At 50.0% G+C, this 16,459-nt stretch overlaps 1 protein-coding gene across 3 annotated transcripts in view; it reads left to right on the forward strand.

Moving 5' to 3' along the window:
• DCAF5 (DDB1 and CUL4 associated factor 5) overlaps positions 1–15,044 on the forward strand; it is a 112,615-nt gene extending 97,571 nt beyond the window's left edge. For all 3 annotated transcript variants that reach the window (XM_062181263.1, XM_062181261.1, XM_062181262.1), the window contains exons 8-9: positions 3,988–4,115; positions 12,308–15,044. In XM_062181263.1, coding sequence (XP_062037247.1) covers positions 3,988–4,115; positions 12,308–14,074 — 1,895 coding nt within the window. In that variant the 3' untranslated portion in view covers positions 14,075–15,044. The remainder of the gene's footprint in view (positions 1–3,987; positions 4,116–12,307) is intronic.
• The last annotated feature ends 1,415 nt before the right edge of the window (positions 15,045–16,459 follow it).

Genomic DNA, 16,459 nt, shown 5'->3' on the forward strand with positions numbered 1-16,459 from the left:
ACTAGAAATGGGAGTTGTGGTCTGACCTTTGAGAGGTTAGGGGATTAAACCCCTGGCTGAATGTCATGAAAAGAGGAAGCTAAGTGGAGGAGAAGGAGAGGGAAAATTAGGACCTGCAGGCTCAGCGCCTTGCCTTCCCTGGAGCGCATATTTGGCCTTGGTCTCTTAGGAAGGTCTTTAGCTAAGTGCTGAGTTTCCTGGGATCCTGGGGTCGTCTGAGGAGTGAGTCACTGATGCTGGAATTCTAGGAGATGAACTGCTCTAGTTTTCTGAGGTCTTACAATAGAACAGGTAGGGAGATTTACATCGCCTTCTCTATCTCCCTAGCATCTCTTTGAAAACAAAGATAGATGAGAAATTTTGACTTCCAGTGAAGCCCACAAAGTGTCAGCATGTCAGCATTTTCGGGGCAGACGGCCCAGAGACACGACTGTTGGCTTGCACAGAGCTGTATAGACAGTAGTAGCTCAAGGATGAGTCATAGCCTTTTTCCTGGGAATGTGCTGTTTTATTCATTGGTACCATTACTGATGAGTATGTGGTGACTCAGCTCAACACACAAGGAGTAAGAGGTCCTCACCCACAGCGCTGGAGAGAGCCCTGAAAGGAGATCATGTAAGTCAGATATTTCTTGGGAAAAAAATATTCCCTGCCTAATCCTTTCCAGTTGGTCCTACTGTTGACCAGCAGCCTGTGTGGTGGAGGACAGGATACTGATACCGGCATCTTAATTTTAGCCATTTCAGATTAAAGCAGAAGCTATCTGGTTTACACAGATCTTCATGGCTAATAAAAATGTGTTCTCAAAAAGTCATTGTAGCTAAGCTCTGTAGCAACAGCTGTGTTCAATCATTTGAACCTGGAAACCAGGAAAGAGCTGATAGAGAACTTCCCTGAAGCCCATTCACTGCTATGCTTCTGTGTACACAGCCCTGGTTACCTCAGCAGATGGCCACAATATTTCTTTCTGCACCTGTCTACACCATCAATCTCTTGGCTCTGTTGCCTTAGTCCTCTTTTTCTGACTTCCTAGGTACCAGTTTGGGTGGGAAGAAGGAGAAAAAACCTTATATTAAAATTGCTGCCAAGAAAAGGAGTCAGATGCGGTCACAGTTCAGTGGAGGATTAATGGAAACAGTCTTCCCTGGTCTGAATTTGTAGGCATTGATACCCTTCAATTATTCTTTGGATCTGAAAGTTATTATAATTGTATTCCAAGTAACATTTGACAGAAAGATTGGTTTGGTTGATAAAACTAGTGATGTAGTAGCTGATTGTTTTTAAGATATGAAACCTTCTATTGGTTCTCCTGATGTTACTTATTCTAAAATTATACTCTCCTGGAACACTAGTCATTCAGTATGTACTTACTGTATACCTGCTATATTTTATGCATTGCCACTACCTACCCCACCGCCACTCCAGGTATGCCAGCGTAAATAAAACAAATCAAGTTCTATAAAGTTTGTGCTCAGCACACCACTGGAAGGAGTTAACCCCGTCCACAGCCCCTTTAACTGAGGAATTCCAAAGAAAACCAACCAACCTGCTTGTAGATGCCAGAAAGATGTAGAGATCAGTTATAGGCTGTGGACTCCATTCCTATTCAAATCCTGATACAACTTGAAGCTTATTAGGCATTGTAGCCAGACTGGTTCAAAACCTGATTCTGATGTTCACTGGCTGCATGACCAGGGATAAAGCACATACATTCTCTGAGTCACTTCAAAAAAACTTTTTTTGGGAAGCACTGGGATTAAGAGTGATTGGTACTAGGTTTAGCTCAGCTTCTTTGCTAGTGACTACGTTGAGAGAGAAGGAGTAGGAATAGGATGTTAGGAAAGTATAATTCAGAGGAGACTACACAGGAATGCTGCTTGTCAAATCAGCTTCATCTAGGAAAGAAATAAGCCCAAAAGAACACCTGGAGTGTGGCTGAGATCCCTCCATGGCTCAACTAGTTTAGGTCCCTTAGATTCCCATGGATCCCTCCTCTTAATTCTCTCAAGTTTATTTTTTTATTTTGGCTAGGCCCAGGTCACCTTCCCTCACCCCACTGCACCCAGGGAACACAGTACACTCAGATTAAGGTTCCCACTGAAGCCATTCACCTCAGTGCTTTCCTGATCCTGGTCTCCATTGAACACCTTCCAGTCCTATACCCTAGTCACTCTCTGATGGTAGGCTAAAACATAGTTTTACATATGCTGTTCGTCCTGAACAATTTAAATATTAATAAAGTCAAATATGGGAAAAAATGTAGGCAAGGGACGTTTTGTCACCCACCAGATAGAGTAAGTACCTGGGATCTGGCTAAGTTGGTACCACCAAGGAGCAGGTCAGTCCAGTTCCGAAACCTTTAGTGATGATAAAGAGATGTATGTGGGGCCAGTGCTGTGGCACAGTGGTAAAGCCTAGCCTGCAGCGCCAGCATCCCATGTGGGTGCTGGTTCAAATCCCAGCTGCTCTACTTCTGATCCAGCTCTTTGCTAATGCACCTGGGAAAGCAGCAGAGGACGGCCAAGTCCTTGGGTCCCTGCACCCACATGAGAGACCCAGAAGAAGCTCCTTGCTCCTGGCTTCAGATCGGCTCAGCCCCCAGCCATTGCAGCCATTTGGGGAGTGAACTAGCAGATGGAAGGCCTCTCTCTCTCTGTGTCTCTACCTCTCTATGTATCTCTGTCTTTCAAATAAATAAAATAAGTCATTTTTTAAAAAGAGAGATGTATGCAGGGTTCATAGAAAATGTGATTATGAGAAAACTATACATGGATTTCAAAAATTTCTTGCACCAAACTAACCATCTTTGAATTCCATTTTCTCATGAAGGTTTTGGAGTATACTTATTTACTTGGCAATGTATATACATATACCCTTATATATGGCAATAAAGAGGGATATCTTCTTGCTATGCCAGGGACCCGAGTGATTCTGGGGAAAGTAGGCTGTAGTCATTGTCCCACAAGGAGACACGAAAACTGTTGAGAATGAATGTTTGAACAGGGTGGGGTTGGGAGTCGGATGGGGGCATGTGGAGCAGGAACTGTGCTGCAGGATGCCGTGTGCCCCAGGGGTGCCATACTCCTGCTGGGGTTCAAGCAGGTATTCCCTGATTAAGTAGCTGAGCCTCATCTGTGTCAGGGTGCAGCACCCTCTGCCTATTGGCCAGGGCCCAAGTTGTTGATGTAGTGGCTGCAGGTGACCATTCCCAGTAGAGAGGAATCTCGAGTTTACCCCAGACTTATAAATGACAGCATCTTTGTCTGTGTTCTAAGTTCCAGGCCTCTGGTACTCTCGTCACTCACTGAGGAGGACAGCCTACAGGATGGTCCTTTCCCGCAGTGGCCACTTTAATCCGTGTTTGATGTTTTGAAAGCCCATCCCCCAAGTCAGGTTCTTAATACTTGGGCCCTGCTTATTATGAAGGCGATCCAAGTCTTTACCGTTAGTGTTGCCTGCATAGTGGGCAAGACGTGGATTCCCTCCATGCTTTTCCCAGAGGGGTTTGTTTTGTTTTTCTGCTATTTTCATCATAAAACTTGAGGACAAGTGGATCAAAGATTTTTTGTGAATGCCTCTCAGTCATGATGTGCCTCTGGCTCTGTATGTCCCTGGCTCAGCCACCTACCTACTCCCAGGCAATTCTGTCTCATTTTGCTCGTGATTGGCCTTTTCCAAGGGAGCACTTTGCCTCTAACTTGGAGATCAAAAATCTAAGAAATGTTTTAAGTGCCTGTGGTTTCACTGACAATGGATTTGTAGCAGGTGGGCGAGGGCAGTGCTCACGGGCTACGCAGAGGCTCTTGGGATGACAGGTGTCCTGTCCCTCTTTCCATGACAACTTTATCTGTAAGATGCTGCGTTCTGCTGCTGGCGTAGTTAATGAGAAACCTTGGCTCCCATGCCAGCTGTTCATCTGCCATAACTGGAACCTGTTTACTTTCATCCATTTCATTGTTTGATTTTTGTTTCCTTCTGTCTTCCCAGGTGGCATTGGTAGGGTGGTCAACGGAGCCTTCATGGTGCTGAAAGGGCATCGGTCTATTGTTAACCAGGTTCGCTTTAATCCCCACACCTACATGATCTGCTCTTCCGGTGTAGAAAAGATTATCAAGGTGAGGCATCTTCCCTTTCTGTCCTTTTAGAGAAATTATTATAATTCCTGTTAGAGGAAACTAGAATGATGTATATAGGGCCCAATAGTTAAACATACTTAAAGGTCTTCAAAACTCAATTAATTTTGACATATTGCAAAATATTGGAAAGTTTACACTAAAAAGTGATTTAAAACTTTATTTTTAGAACCTTTTTAAATGTTTATTTATTTTCATGTATTTGGAAGGCAGATCAAAAGGGAGTGGGAGAGAGAAAAACAGAAAGAGTGAGAGATGTCTTCCATCCACTGGTTTATTCTCCAACGTGCCTGCAACAGGCTAGGCCAAAGCCAGGAGCCAGGAACTCTACCGGTCTCCCACGTAGGTGGCAAAGGCCAAGCTGCCTCCCAGGGTACACTCGCAGGAAGCTGGATTGGAAGCAGTGACAGGACTCAAACCAGAACTCTGCTATGGGATGAGCATATCCCAAACAGTGGTTTAACCCACTGCACCATAATACCTGCCCAGAAGCATGTTAAAGCAAGTCACTAGGCTTTACAGTGTCTTGTAGACACTACACAGGCCATTACGTTTTCGGGGACCTTTTTTTTTTTTTTTAAATTTCCTTATTTATTTATTTGAAAGGCAGAGTGGCAAAGAGAGCTAGTTCAGTTCCCAATTGCCTGCAATAGCCAGGACTGAGCCAGTAAGAAGCCAGGAGCTGGAAATTCCAGCCAGGTCTCCCTCAGGGACAGCGGAGCCCAGGTACTTGGGCATCACTGCTGCCTTGCAGGCACATCAGCAGGAAGCTGGAAGAGGAGCAGCCAGGACTTGAACCACGCACTCTGACATGGGATGTGGGTATCTCAGCATTTCAAGTGGTAGCTTAACCTGCTGTGCCGTGACACCTGTCCCTGGCCTTTGATTTTGTGTATGATCAGTTCTTCATTCCTAACTCTCTGAAAGTTAGGAAAGCCACCATCTTCTCACTCATTCAGCATGCGTTTTTTGCATTCATTGCTGTCCTAATATGGCCCAGGTATAATTGTTTGTCAGAACTATAACCCTAAATTATCTGAGGGTCTATCAAACAACTTGTGGTTCTGATTGAGGCTACTTGGGTGTGAATACTAAATACTTAAGTCAGTTGCTTGTTGGGTGAATGAACTCATTTCTGCTGAGCAGTATTGTTATAGCTGCAATGGACAGACCCAGGCAGGCCCATGTCTACAGAAGGATAGCTCACTGCCCATCATTCCCATTGCCATTGCTAGAAACCCTTTCTTCACATGTGAGGAAGTGAGGGTTAAGGGCCAATGATGAATTCTTGAGGATAGATGATATTCTCCCCAAAAGTTAAAATTCCTCAATTTTTTTTCCTTTTCATTTATTAAAATATTTGAAAGGCAGATCAAGAGAGAGAGGGAGAGACAGACATCTTCCATCCTCTGGTTCACTCGCCAAATGGCTGCAATAGCCAGGGGTGGGCCAGGCCAAAGCCAGAAACCAAAAGCTTCTTACAGGTCTCCCACATGACTCATAGGGACCCAAGCACTTGGGGCCATCTTTTTGCTGCCTTTCCAGGCACATTGACTCGAAGCTGGATTGGAAGCGGAGCAGCCAGGCCTCAAAAGTCACTCTGATATGTATGCCAGAGTCGCCAACAGCAGCTTAACCCACTGTACCACAACTCTGGCCCTCATTATGTTTCTTAAAATGACATATTGAGGGGCCAGCGCTGTGGCACAGTGGGTTAACGCCCTGGCCTGAAGCGCCGGCATCCCATATGGACGCCAGTTCGAGACCCGGCTGCTCCACTTCCCATCCAGCTCTCTGCTATGGTCTGGGAAAGCAGTAAAAGATGGCCCAAGTCCTTGGGCTCCCGCACCCATGTGGGAGATCCGGAGGAAGCTCCTGGCTCCTGGCTTTGGATCGGTGCAGCTCCGGACATTGCGGACAATTGGGAAGTGAACCAGTGGATGGAAGACACCCCCCACCCCACCCCACCCCGCCGCCGCCTCTCCTCTCTCTGTGTAACTCTGACTTTCGAATAAATAAATAAATCTTTTAAAAAAAATAAAGGATAAGGACAATTTAAAATTAAATGACATATTGGGGCCGGTGCTGTGGCTTCACTTGGTTAATCCTCTGCCTGTGGTGCCAGCATCCCATATGGGCGCCAGGTTCTAGTCCCGGTTGCTCCTCTTCAAGTCCAGCTCTCTGCTGTGGCTCAGAAAGGCAGTGGAGGATGGCCCAAGTGCTTGGGCCCTGTACCCGCATGGGAGACCAGGAGGAAGCACCTGGCTCCTGGCTTCAGATCGGCGCAGCACGCCGGCCGTAGCGGCCATTTGGGGGATGAACCAACGGAAAAAAGGAAGACCTTTCTCTCTGTCTCTCTCTCTCACTGTCCACTCTGCCTGTCAAAAAAAAAAAAAAAAAAAAAAAGACATTGAAAACCTGAGAAAGGTTTCAAAGAAAAAGTAAAAATTGATTTTGTGATGAATTAGTAATTTTTTCTTTTGTTCTCTTTCACTGTCCAGAATTAAATGAAGCTGTATTTGATGGCAGGGGGAAGCTATCAGAAATGTGCTGTTGGTGTGTGGGTCGGTGTTTTCGTTTGGCTTTAGCCCAGCTTCCACTGTTTGGGCTTTTCTGTTGTCCCTGTGAGTCAAGGCTGAATTTCATGGCTGCACGTTTCCCCAGAGGCTAGAATGAGGATTGCAGACCATTTTTTGCCAACATTTTCTTTTTACAGATGATATTTATTTATTTTTTAAAAGATTTATTTATTTATTTGAAAGAGTTACAGAGAGGCAGAGGCAGAGAGAGAGAGAGAGAGAGAGAGATCTTCCATCTGCTAGTTCACTCCCCACATGGCGGCAACAGCCAGAGCTGGGCCGATCTAAAGCCAGGAGCTGGGAGCTTCCTCTGGGTCTCCCACTCGGGTGCAAGGGCCCAAGGACTTGGGCCATCTTCTACTGCTTTCCCAGGCCATAGCAGAGAGCTGGATGGGAAGTGGAGCAGCCGGGTCTCAAACCAGCGCCCATATGGGATGCCGGCACTGCAGGCGGTGGCTTTACCAACTATGCCATTGCGCCGGCCCCTACAGATGATATTTAAATGATAAATTAACTAAGGTCTCACAGCTAATTAGTGGTAAAGCTAAGCTAGAGCCCTGACCTTGGTCTTCCCAGTGTCCCACCATGTGTGCCATGCCAGTGCCCCTGCTGGACATGAGCGTCTCAGGGCCATCACTTGGTCAGTCACTGAAATGGCCCTTCCCCTTGCGTTGCTTTTCCTTCTCCCTTGGCCTCTGACTCATGGGTTGGCACTGTAACGTGTGCTTTCGGGGCCTGCTGACGTCATCCTCTCTGTGGGAGCTGTCTGCTTAGGCATCTCCTTTAGAAGAGAAAGCCCTGCTTGGCCATGCACTCAGGGATGCTTCTGGGCTAAATCTCCCCAATTACTGTTTAGGCAACTGAAGTCTTTACCCTAAAGGTCATAAGTTGGAAACTAGCCAGGTTCTCAGAGGAGAAAGAGAAGAGAATGTTTTCCCTGTGAGGTTATCCAGACTGAACTATGAGCTCACTGCTTGCAGGTTCCCATGGGATCTGAATCCTGCCCCACCAGGAGGCATATTTAGCCGCTTGAAACCTGGAGTCTATACAAATGACCATAGTGACAGGCAGGGCGAAAAGCTCTGGCGTGCTTCTCTTTGCTCTCAGTGCCATCCTCCAAGAATGTGCTCTCCTGGGAATGGTGTGGGGGTAAAGCATTGCAGGAAGGGAGGTGGGAAATGGATGAGGCCAAGCGCGATGCTGGCCTCCTCTGTCTGCTGTGTGCCAGGCTTTGTGTCCAGAAGCAGCAAAGCCCAGGACATGTTTAGAAAATCCACATGTTTGGCTGAAGTGAAAAGAACCAGAAGGGAAGACAAAGATACACACTGGGAAGGGGAGCTGGAGATAGGCCCAGAGGGTCTTGGAAGCCGGACTAGGAAGTAGGGAAGCCCTTGGGTAGCAATCTAGTACCTTATCTGTGCAGTTTTTCTCAGTCGATGGACAATTTTCTAAGTTCCTTATAACAAGGGCTGGCTTTGTGGCATAGAGGGTTAAGCTGCCACCTACAGTGTCAGCATTCTCTGCCTACGGTGCACCCACATATGGGTGCAGGTGCAAGTCCTGGCTGCTCCACTTCCCATCCAGCTCCCTGCTGATGCGTCTGGGAAAGCAGTAGAAGATGCCCCAAGTCCCTGGGCCCCTGCACCCAGGTAGGAGACCCAAAAGAAGCTCCTGGCTCCTGGCTTTGGCCTGGCCCAGCCCTGGCTGTTGCTGCCACTTGGGGAGTGAACCAGCAGGTAGAAGATTCTCATTCTCTCTCTCTCTCTCTCTCTCTCTCTCTCTCTCTCTCTGGCTCTCTTGCTCTCTGTCTTTTCACTCTCACTCTAACTCTACTCTCCTCTCTCTCTCTTACTCTGCTTTTCAAATAAATATTTAAATAACAGAACCAGCAGGAAGAGGGTTGGGAGCTACAGGTATGCTGTGGTCACCTGTGTGGCTCAAACACCTGTCACTTAATTGCTCCCCATTTTGCTAACTTTTGAACAAGAATTGAACTGCATCCTTTTTCTCACACCGCCGGGGCTAAAGTTTTTGCTGGGCTTGGAGAGAAAGCTGTTTTTCCTTCTGCTTTTCTCATGAGCCTTGTTGCCCACGAGGAGGCAGGTCTAGTGACACTCAGCACGTAACAGGAAGTTGTTTTCATTGCTTCACTTCTGAGTTGCTGATTTTCAGAATAAAGGAATGACTAATTTCCCAAATGCAATTGCTGTTTTAAGGATGAGGACCAAGGTAATAGGAACAGTCAGTACTACTGGTGTCAAAGTCTCTGTGAGCGTAAGTCTAAAACTTTCTGGTTGTGGCCAGCACTGTGGTGTAGCAGATAAAGCCACCACCTACAGCACTGGCATCCCATATGGGCACTGGTTTAAGTCCTGGCTGCTCCACTTCTAGTCCAGCTCCCTGCTAATGCACCTGGGAAAGCAGCAGAGAATGGCCCAAGTTCTTAAGCTCTAGCACCCATGTGGGAAACCTGGGTGAAGCTCCTGGCTCCTGACTTCAGCCTGGCACAGCTTTGGACCCATTGCAGCTGTTTAAGGAGTGAACCTATAGATGGAAGTTGCCTCTCCCTGTGTCACTGCCTTTCAAATAAATCTTTAAAAAAAAAAAAAAAAAAGGCCTCTGGTTGAGGTATTCAGAAAGCACCACATGTGTTAGTGCTTTGGGCAGGGTGGTATATAGGCTGTCATTTCATCATTCTCATTCTGCAAGTGACAGACAGGGACTTGGTTTTTTTAAGATTGATTTATTTATTTGAGAGGCAGTTACAGATAGAGAAAGGGAGAGATAGAGGCCTGCTGTCTACTGATTCTCTCCCCAAATGGCTGCAACGGCTAAAGCTGGGCTGATGTGAAACCAGGAGCCAGGAGCTTCTCCTGGTCTCCCATGTGGGTGCAGGGGCCCAAGCACTTGAGCCACCTTCTCCTGCTTTCCCAGGCCATAGAAGAGCGCTGGATCGGAAGTGAAGCAGCCCAAATGTGCTGCTGGCACCGCAGGTGGAGGCTTAACCCACTACGCCATAGTGCCAGCACCAGACAGGGACTTTGAAGGGTGCAGTGATTTGCACAGGGCCGTGGCGGGGGATGGACCTGGGGCTGCCACCTGCTGTGTCTGCTCCTGCAGCTTTGTACTGCCAGTCATTGAAGAGCGCAGACTTCCGCCTGGGACCCAGTGTCGGGTGAGACTCATCTAATTAGCTCTTTCGCCGAGGGAGCTGAGCTTCACCCAGGTCACCAGCCAGCTAGGAATTGAGTGGGAACCACACTCAGTCCTGCCTCTCCACCGTTCTGTTCCATTACTCCAGTCTTCAGGAATGAGCAGCCTACCTCAGCTCAGTGCATTCCAGAGCCCGATGCAAGCTGACTTTCCCTGTTGTGATTCTCATTCCTGAAGGGCAGTGTGGGAGGCTGGGTGGAGAGTGATCGAGCAGAGTCTTCAGAGTAGCTCTGAGCAGTTAGCAGCGTCTCACCGCAAAGTCTGAGTCTCTGTGAGATACAAGTAGATCTGTCTTCATAGTAAAGAGTGTAGTTAATAACATTTTACTATTTTTAAACGTGGAGATGAAAGATTTGGTTCAGAATTAAGAATAAGGTCCAGAAATGCCCAAGGGCTTTGCCTTTTTGGATCCCTCAACTGCTCTGGGCCACTGAACTCTTTTATTCCTTTAGACATCTATTTGCAGAGAGAGTCACTTATAGTTTGAGTCTTGTGTTGGAGACGGTGTCTCAGTGTTTCTCAATCATTGAGTCTCACAAAGAATTTGAGAATCCCTTAGACAAGCCTTTTATTTGCTGCTAACTATATTCCAGTGTTTCTGAAAAGGTGGCCCGCCTACTTACTCATATCTCGAGTGCTTGTCAAAAAGGCGTAGTCAGGGCAGGCATTTGGCACAGTGGTTAAGATGCCACTTGGGACGCCTGCGTCCCTAATGGTCCTGCCTGAATTCAGTCCTGGCTCCACTTGGAATTCCAGCTTCCTGCTAACACACACCCTGGGAGGCAGCAGGTGATGACTCAAGTACTTGGGTCCCTGCCACCCACATGGGAAACCCAGATGGAGTTTGGGCTTCTGGTTTTGGATTGGCCCACACCCACTTGTTGTGGGCATTTGGGGAGCAAAGCAGCGACTGGCAGATCTCTGACTTTTTCTGCCTTTCAAACAAGTTAAAAATGAATTTCTTTAAATGTTTTTAATGCACAGTCCTGGTGCCTATCTAAGACTTACTAAGTCAGCTCTTGGCAGTCAGCTCTGTAATTAGTCATTGTTCACCTCCAGAGTGTGGGAACCATTGTCTTCAACTCTGCAGGGTGAGACTAGGACACTGGAGAGGGAAGCGATCCGAGCAGGGGTGGGCGGGGAATACACCTGAAGGAGGAGTGACTGTGAGCCGGGAATAGTGGGGAGAAGCTGACTAGAAGGTCTCTTCAGCCCCTTTGACCTGGGGTACTTAAGAGCCACCTCCTCCAGGCATTACCTGGTAAAGCATGGCAGGCATGAGCCTCAGGGAAGTTCTCCCAAGGAGGTGAATTTGCCCTCAGATACCTTTGGGAAAACAGTGTCTTTGTCTTGGAGGAGGAAGGGGAGTGAGGGCCATTGTTTTCTGTTGGGTGCCATCTAAAGATAGACACCAGCCTGTCAGGCAAGCAGATCGCCTGGAAGTGCATCAGAGTTGCTATGGCTACAGGCTGATGTAACTGAGCCTCTCTGCTGCTCTGGACCAGTCTGGCACTCAGGTGGAGCTGATCGGTCTCATCTGCCATGACAGCTTAATTACCCTGAGCTTGGTTTTTGCATAACTTATCCAACTTACAAAGTTACGCCTTTGAATCAGGTCTGCGTTGAAGTGTTAGTTCTGCTGCCTTTTAGCTATGACCAAGGAGTGGAGGATGTCAAGGGATGGGGCTACAGTCACCACTCCAGGGACCATGTGTCCTACCTGTTCCCTCCGCTAACAGAGGAGCTGTGGAGCCAGCCAGGTACTCCCTGGTTAAGAGAAAGCAGTTTCCTAGGTAGCTGATGCTTGTATGTCCGAGGGGGACCGCAGTATAGGCCCTTGGCTATTCTTATCACACTCCAGTAAGCAACTCCCATTAGTTAAAAATAGCAGTGTTGCAGTTGGGGGAAGTGGAGCTATAGGCTGAATATTAACTGTCACAGAGCACTGACTGCGGGTCTGTTTCCACCTCTCGGTGCACAGCCTCAGTCTGGTGGACGTTTCTGACACTGTGGCTGATACCTTAAAGTCTTCCCCCATCCCCTGAGGTTATGATCAATGGCGTCTGAACTGCTAAGAGAGGAGCTGGAAGGGAGGGAGCGTGTGGGGAGCCAGCCTGTGACCATCCTGGGCCTGGGGACGGGACTCCGGGATTCTGGCAGGAGGCTAAGACCATGTCCTGGACCACACTTTGTCCCTGCATCCGCCTCTGGAAGCCTCGGTTCTCCTGTGCAGCTCACGTGATCCAGTTTTAACAGCGGGTTGCCGTCCTGGCTCAGCAGCAGGCAGGGTCTGGGAAGCTCGGCCTGGGCGCGCTCCATCACCATTAGCTGTAGGCTGCTTTCCCACCGTCCTCACTGCTGCTCTGTTCTCCTCCCCTGCAGATCTGGAGCCCGTACAAGCAGCCGGGATGTACTGGAGACCTCGACGGCCGGATCGAGGATGACTCCCGCTGCCTCTACACCCATGAAGAGTACATCAGCCTCGTGCTGAACAGCGGGAGCGGCCTGTCGCACGACTATGCCAACCAGTCGGTCCAGGAGGACCCCCGCATGATGGCCTTCTTTGACTCCCTGGTGCGCCGCGAGATTGAGGGCTGGAGCTCCGACTCCGACAGCGACCTCAGCGAGAGCACCATCCTGCAGCTGCACGCCGGGGTCAGCGAGCGCTCCGGCTACACCGACTCCGAGTCCTCAGCCTCACTGCCCCGCTCCCCGCCCCCCACCGTGGACGAGTCCGCCGACAGCGCCTTCCACCTGGGGCCCCTGCGGGTCACCAGCGCAAACACGGTGCCATCCACTCCGCCGACGCCCACGTGTGAGGACGCAGCCTCTCGCCAGCAGCGCCTGTCGGCCCTGCGGCGCTACCAGGACAAGCGCCTCCTGGCCCTCTCCAATGAGTCTGACTCCGAAGAGAACGCCTGTGAGGTGGAACTGGACACGGATCTCTTTCCCCGGCCGCGGTCCCCCAGCCCCGAAGACGAGTCCAGCAGCTCCAGCAGCTCCAGCAGCTCCGAGGACGAGGAGGAGCTGAATGAGCGCCGCACCTCCACGCGGCAGCGGAACGCCATGCGGCGCCGGCAGAAGACGCCCCGGGAGGAGAGGCCTGGGGCCCCCGGCAAGCCCGCCAACACCTACATTGGAGAAGACAACTACGACTACCCCCAGATCAAGGTGGACGACCTGTCGTCCTCCCCGGCCTCCTCCCCCGAGCGGGACGCCAGCACCCTGGAGATCCAGCAGAGCCGCACCTCCCCGACTTCCGACATGGAGTCGGTGGAGCGAAAGATTTACAAAGCTTACAAGTGGCTCCGCTACTCCTACATCTCTTACTCAAACAACAAAGACGGAGAGTCGTCCCTCGGGATGGGGGAGGCCGAAGAAGGGCGAGCAGGAACCAGCCACAAAGACAACCCAGCCCCCTCCTCGAGTAAGGACGCCTGTCTGCCCTCAGCCCTGGCCCCGAGGAACCAGGACCTGCCCCCTGAAGGCTGCAGCAGGGACGCCTGTAAAGAAGGGACTTCGAGAAATCCCAGCAGCGGCCCCGGCCAGGAGCACAGCAGCCGCCCGTGTGCAGACACGCAGGAGGGCGCCTCCCAGGACGCTAGCAGCGCTGGTTCTCTAGAACATTCTTTTGAAACCAAGAAGCTCAACGGAAAAGCCCTTAGCAAGGCCCTGAGCAGCCGGGCCGAGGAGCCGCCCTCTCCTCCTGTCCCCAAGGCATCTGGCTCCACTCTCAACAGTGGGTCTGGTGGCTGTCCCAGGACCCAGTCTGATGACAGTGAGGACAGGGGTCTCGACACCATCTGTGCCAACCACAACAATGGACGCTTGCACCCCCGCCCCCCTCACCCCCACAACAATGGGCAGAACTCTGGGGAGCTGGAGGCGGTGACCTGCTCTTCCCCAGGACATTCAGACGCTGACCATGACAACTCGTCCCTGGCAGGGGCACTCGTACACAAAGATTGTTGCGGGTCTGAAATGGCCTGCGAGACCCCCAGTGCTGGAACGAGAGAGGACCCCACTGACCCCGCAGCCACAGACAGCGGCAGGGCTGTTCACGGCCACAGTGGCCTGAAAAGGCACCGAGTGGAGTTGGAAGATGCAGAGTCAGAGAATTCCTCCTCAGAGAAGAAGTTGAAAACATGATAAATACAAAGGGAAAACAAAAAGCTACAAAAAGTAGCCTTATTAAAAAAAAAATTCTTGTTTAGTGAACACAGAGGAAAGGAAAAAAGTATTAAAGGCACATAAAACCAGGGCCTGAAATTTTGTGTCTGATGCTGCTCCCTTCTCTTCAACATTCTACAATGGGTCTGAGTGTCTAGCTGGCCACTGGCTTGTGCTTTGTTAAAAAAGGCAGGGGGGGCGGGAAACCCAGGTGACTCCTTTCTAGTGAGATTTGCACATAGTGTGCCTGTGCAGGTGGATGGACCTGTTCCTGTGCGTGTGCGCACTGGCACGTGTGAGCTCAGTGCCCCATGAGACCTTTCTTTAGGCGTCCTCCGAGAGGGACCTGCGGGTCTGCAGTTTTTGCCATTCCATGCTGTTGACGTGCCGCAGGTGTTCTGTCTTAGCACAGTGAGTGCCTGTGAAGGGAGTTGTGGAAGGATGTGCAAAGGATGGAGAGGAGAGGCGAGGAGACCTGGCCTGCAGCCCATGGGCTGTGTTGGAGAGAAAAGCATGGCTCCTTTGTTAAGGAAGACGTCCGAGTTTTCTCTAAGTAGCACATCTCCATTGAGCATTTAATGCGGACACACTACAAACAGCGTGTTTAATGCTGATGAGAGGTTAGCGCTTAAGGTCAGATTCAAGAAAGCAAAGATCCCTGGTCAGGTTCACTGCACAAAATTGAGCCATGCTGCAGCATGTACTGTATGGAGGGCATCAGATATGACTAGTTGTGGATAACACGCTTTAACCAGTTAGGTGCTAGTTCCTAAGTGGCACTCAGGAGGCGAGCAGGTGCTTCCTTGGCTCCGTGGGATGGAGTCTAGGCATATTGGAAGAGGGGGAAAGACAGCTTTCAAGAGCTTTTGTGCTGAGACACTGCAGTGGATGTTATGAAGAGTGTAGTGAAGAGCAGCATGTGCTACTGTATCCATTTCATTCAACCCAGCACCATTGGTCAGAGCTGTTGGGACTGGTGTCTTCCCTCAGGCTGGCGGGGACGAGAGGCGGCGGTGTCCTGGCTGGATGTTGCTGGGCAGTCAGCATCGCTAGGTAACAACAGGCTCTTACCAAGTTGGTCTGTTAGGAGGCAGAGGGGATGAGGAGAGGAGTCTCTGGCTTGAGACTCCTGGCTTCCAGAAGAGACCATTTGATGGAGGCAGATAAAGGTGAAGAGGGAGAGAAGCCAAGAGACGCAGCATTGCGGTGGTGGTTGTAGTCACTCGGTTGCCAGTGAAGGGTTGTGCAAGACAAGAAGACCTAGGAGTGACCAGATAGCTTGTCAGCGTATATGTCTGAAAGGGTGACACCCTGGTGCAAAATGACGGAGAGGGAGAGAAGAACAAGGCAACTTCTTGAGCACAAAGATGCCAGAGTCCCTGAGTGTAGCTGGGATTGGCATAGGGAGACCCTGGTGCGAGGCTGTGGTGTGCCCAGTGGCCCAGCCTGCCTTGTAGGTAAGGCTCAGCCCTGGCGGGACTGGGACCTGAGGCGGGCAGCCTGTAAGGCTGAAGACTTGGAGGAATTCAGGCGCTGGGCGAGGGGTTGCTTACACAACGAAGGTGGTCTGTGGGAGCCACAAGGAGACAGGAGACATCTTGCTAAGCTTTACAGAAGGGAAGATGTGCCTGGTATGTGTGCTGTGGCTGGGGTGTGACAATGCTGTTTGAGGAGAAGGCGGCAGAGTGTGCTAGCAGTGAGGGTGTGGACAACTAACGGTGAGCTCCTCCCAGGGAACGGGAAAGTGATTCTGTAACCAACGGTAGAATTACTTTTGGATTTGTAATGAAGATGGTTCTATGATTTGTCTTTGACTATTCACAGATAATTGTAAATTCCGGTTTTATAAGCCCAAGTCATTTTACATTTGCTTTTCCAAGATGTATTAAATTGGAATTTTTAACCCTTTATACACAAGAAAAGCTATAATCACTCAGTGTGTGTTTCTCTTCCCCTCCACAGTCAGTACACAGCCCCTGTTTTATTTCCTTTAAATCCCATCAGGTAGCCTCTTCTGACTGTGCTAAGGACCATCCTTACCTCCTCCTGGAGCAAGGGAGTAGTTAAGCTCCCTGGAGAAGTAGCTGTCCGCTTACCATTCCCAAATGCAGAACTCGAGTTCAGTGGCTAGCTTCAGAAGCCAAGAGAGGTCCCTTTCAGCGAGAACACCTTCCATGGTTGGGAGAGACTCCCTTAACAGCCCGGGGTCAGCTCACCAGGAGGGAGGCCCCGCAGGACCCCCAGGGACCGGCTGAGGAATGCGTGTTTCTGTCACCCGTGATTCCAGAGACCTTGTGCCTGCGGCTGTGGTCCTCGGAGCCTGACAGGCCCCACCCCCAGGCTCCTTCCAGTAGGCTGGGGCAC

Source organism: Lepus europaeus, chromosome 22 (genome assembly GCF_033115175.1).
Source record: "Lepus europaeus isolate LE1 chromosome 22, mLepTim1.pri, whole genome shotgun sequence".
In the NCBI taxonomy this organism is placed as follows: Eukaryota; Metazoa; Chordata; class Mammalia; order Lagomorpha; family Leporidae; genus Lepus; species Lepus europaeus.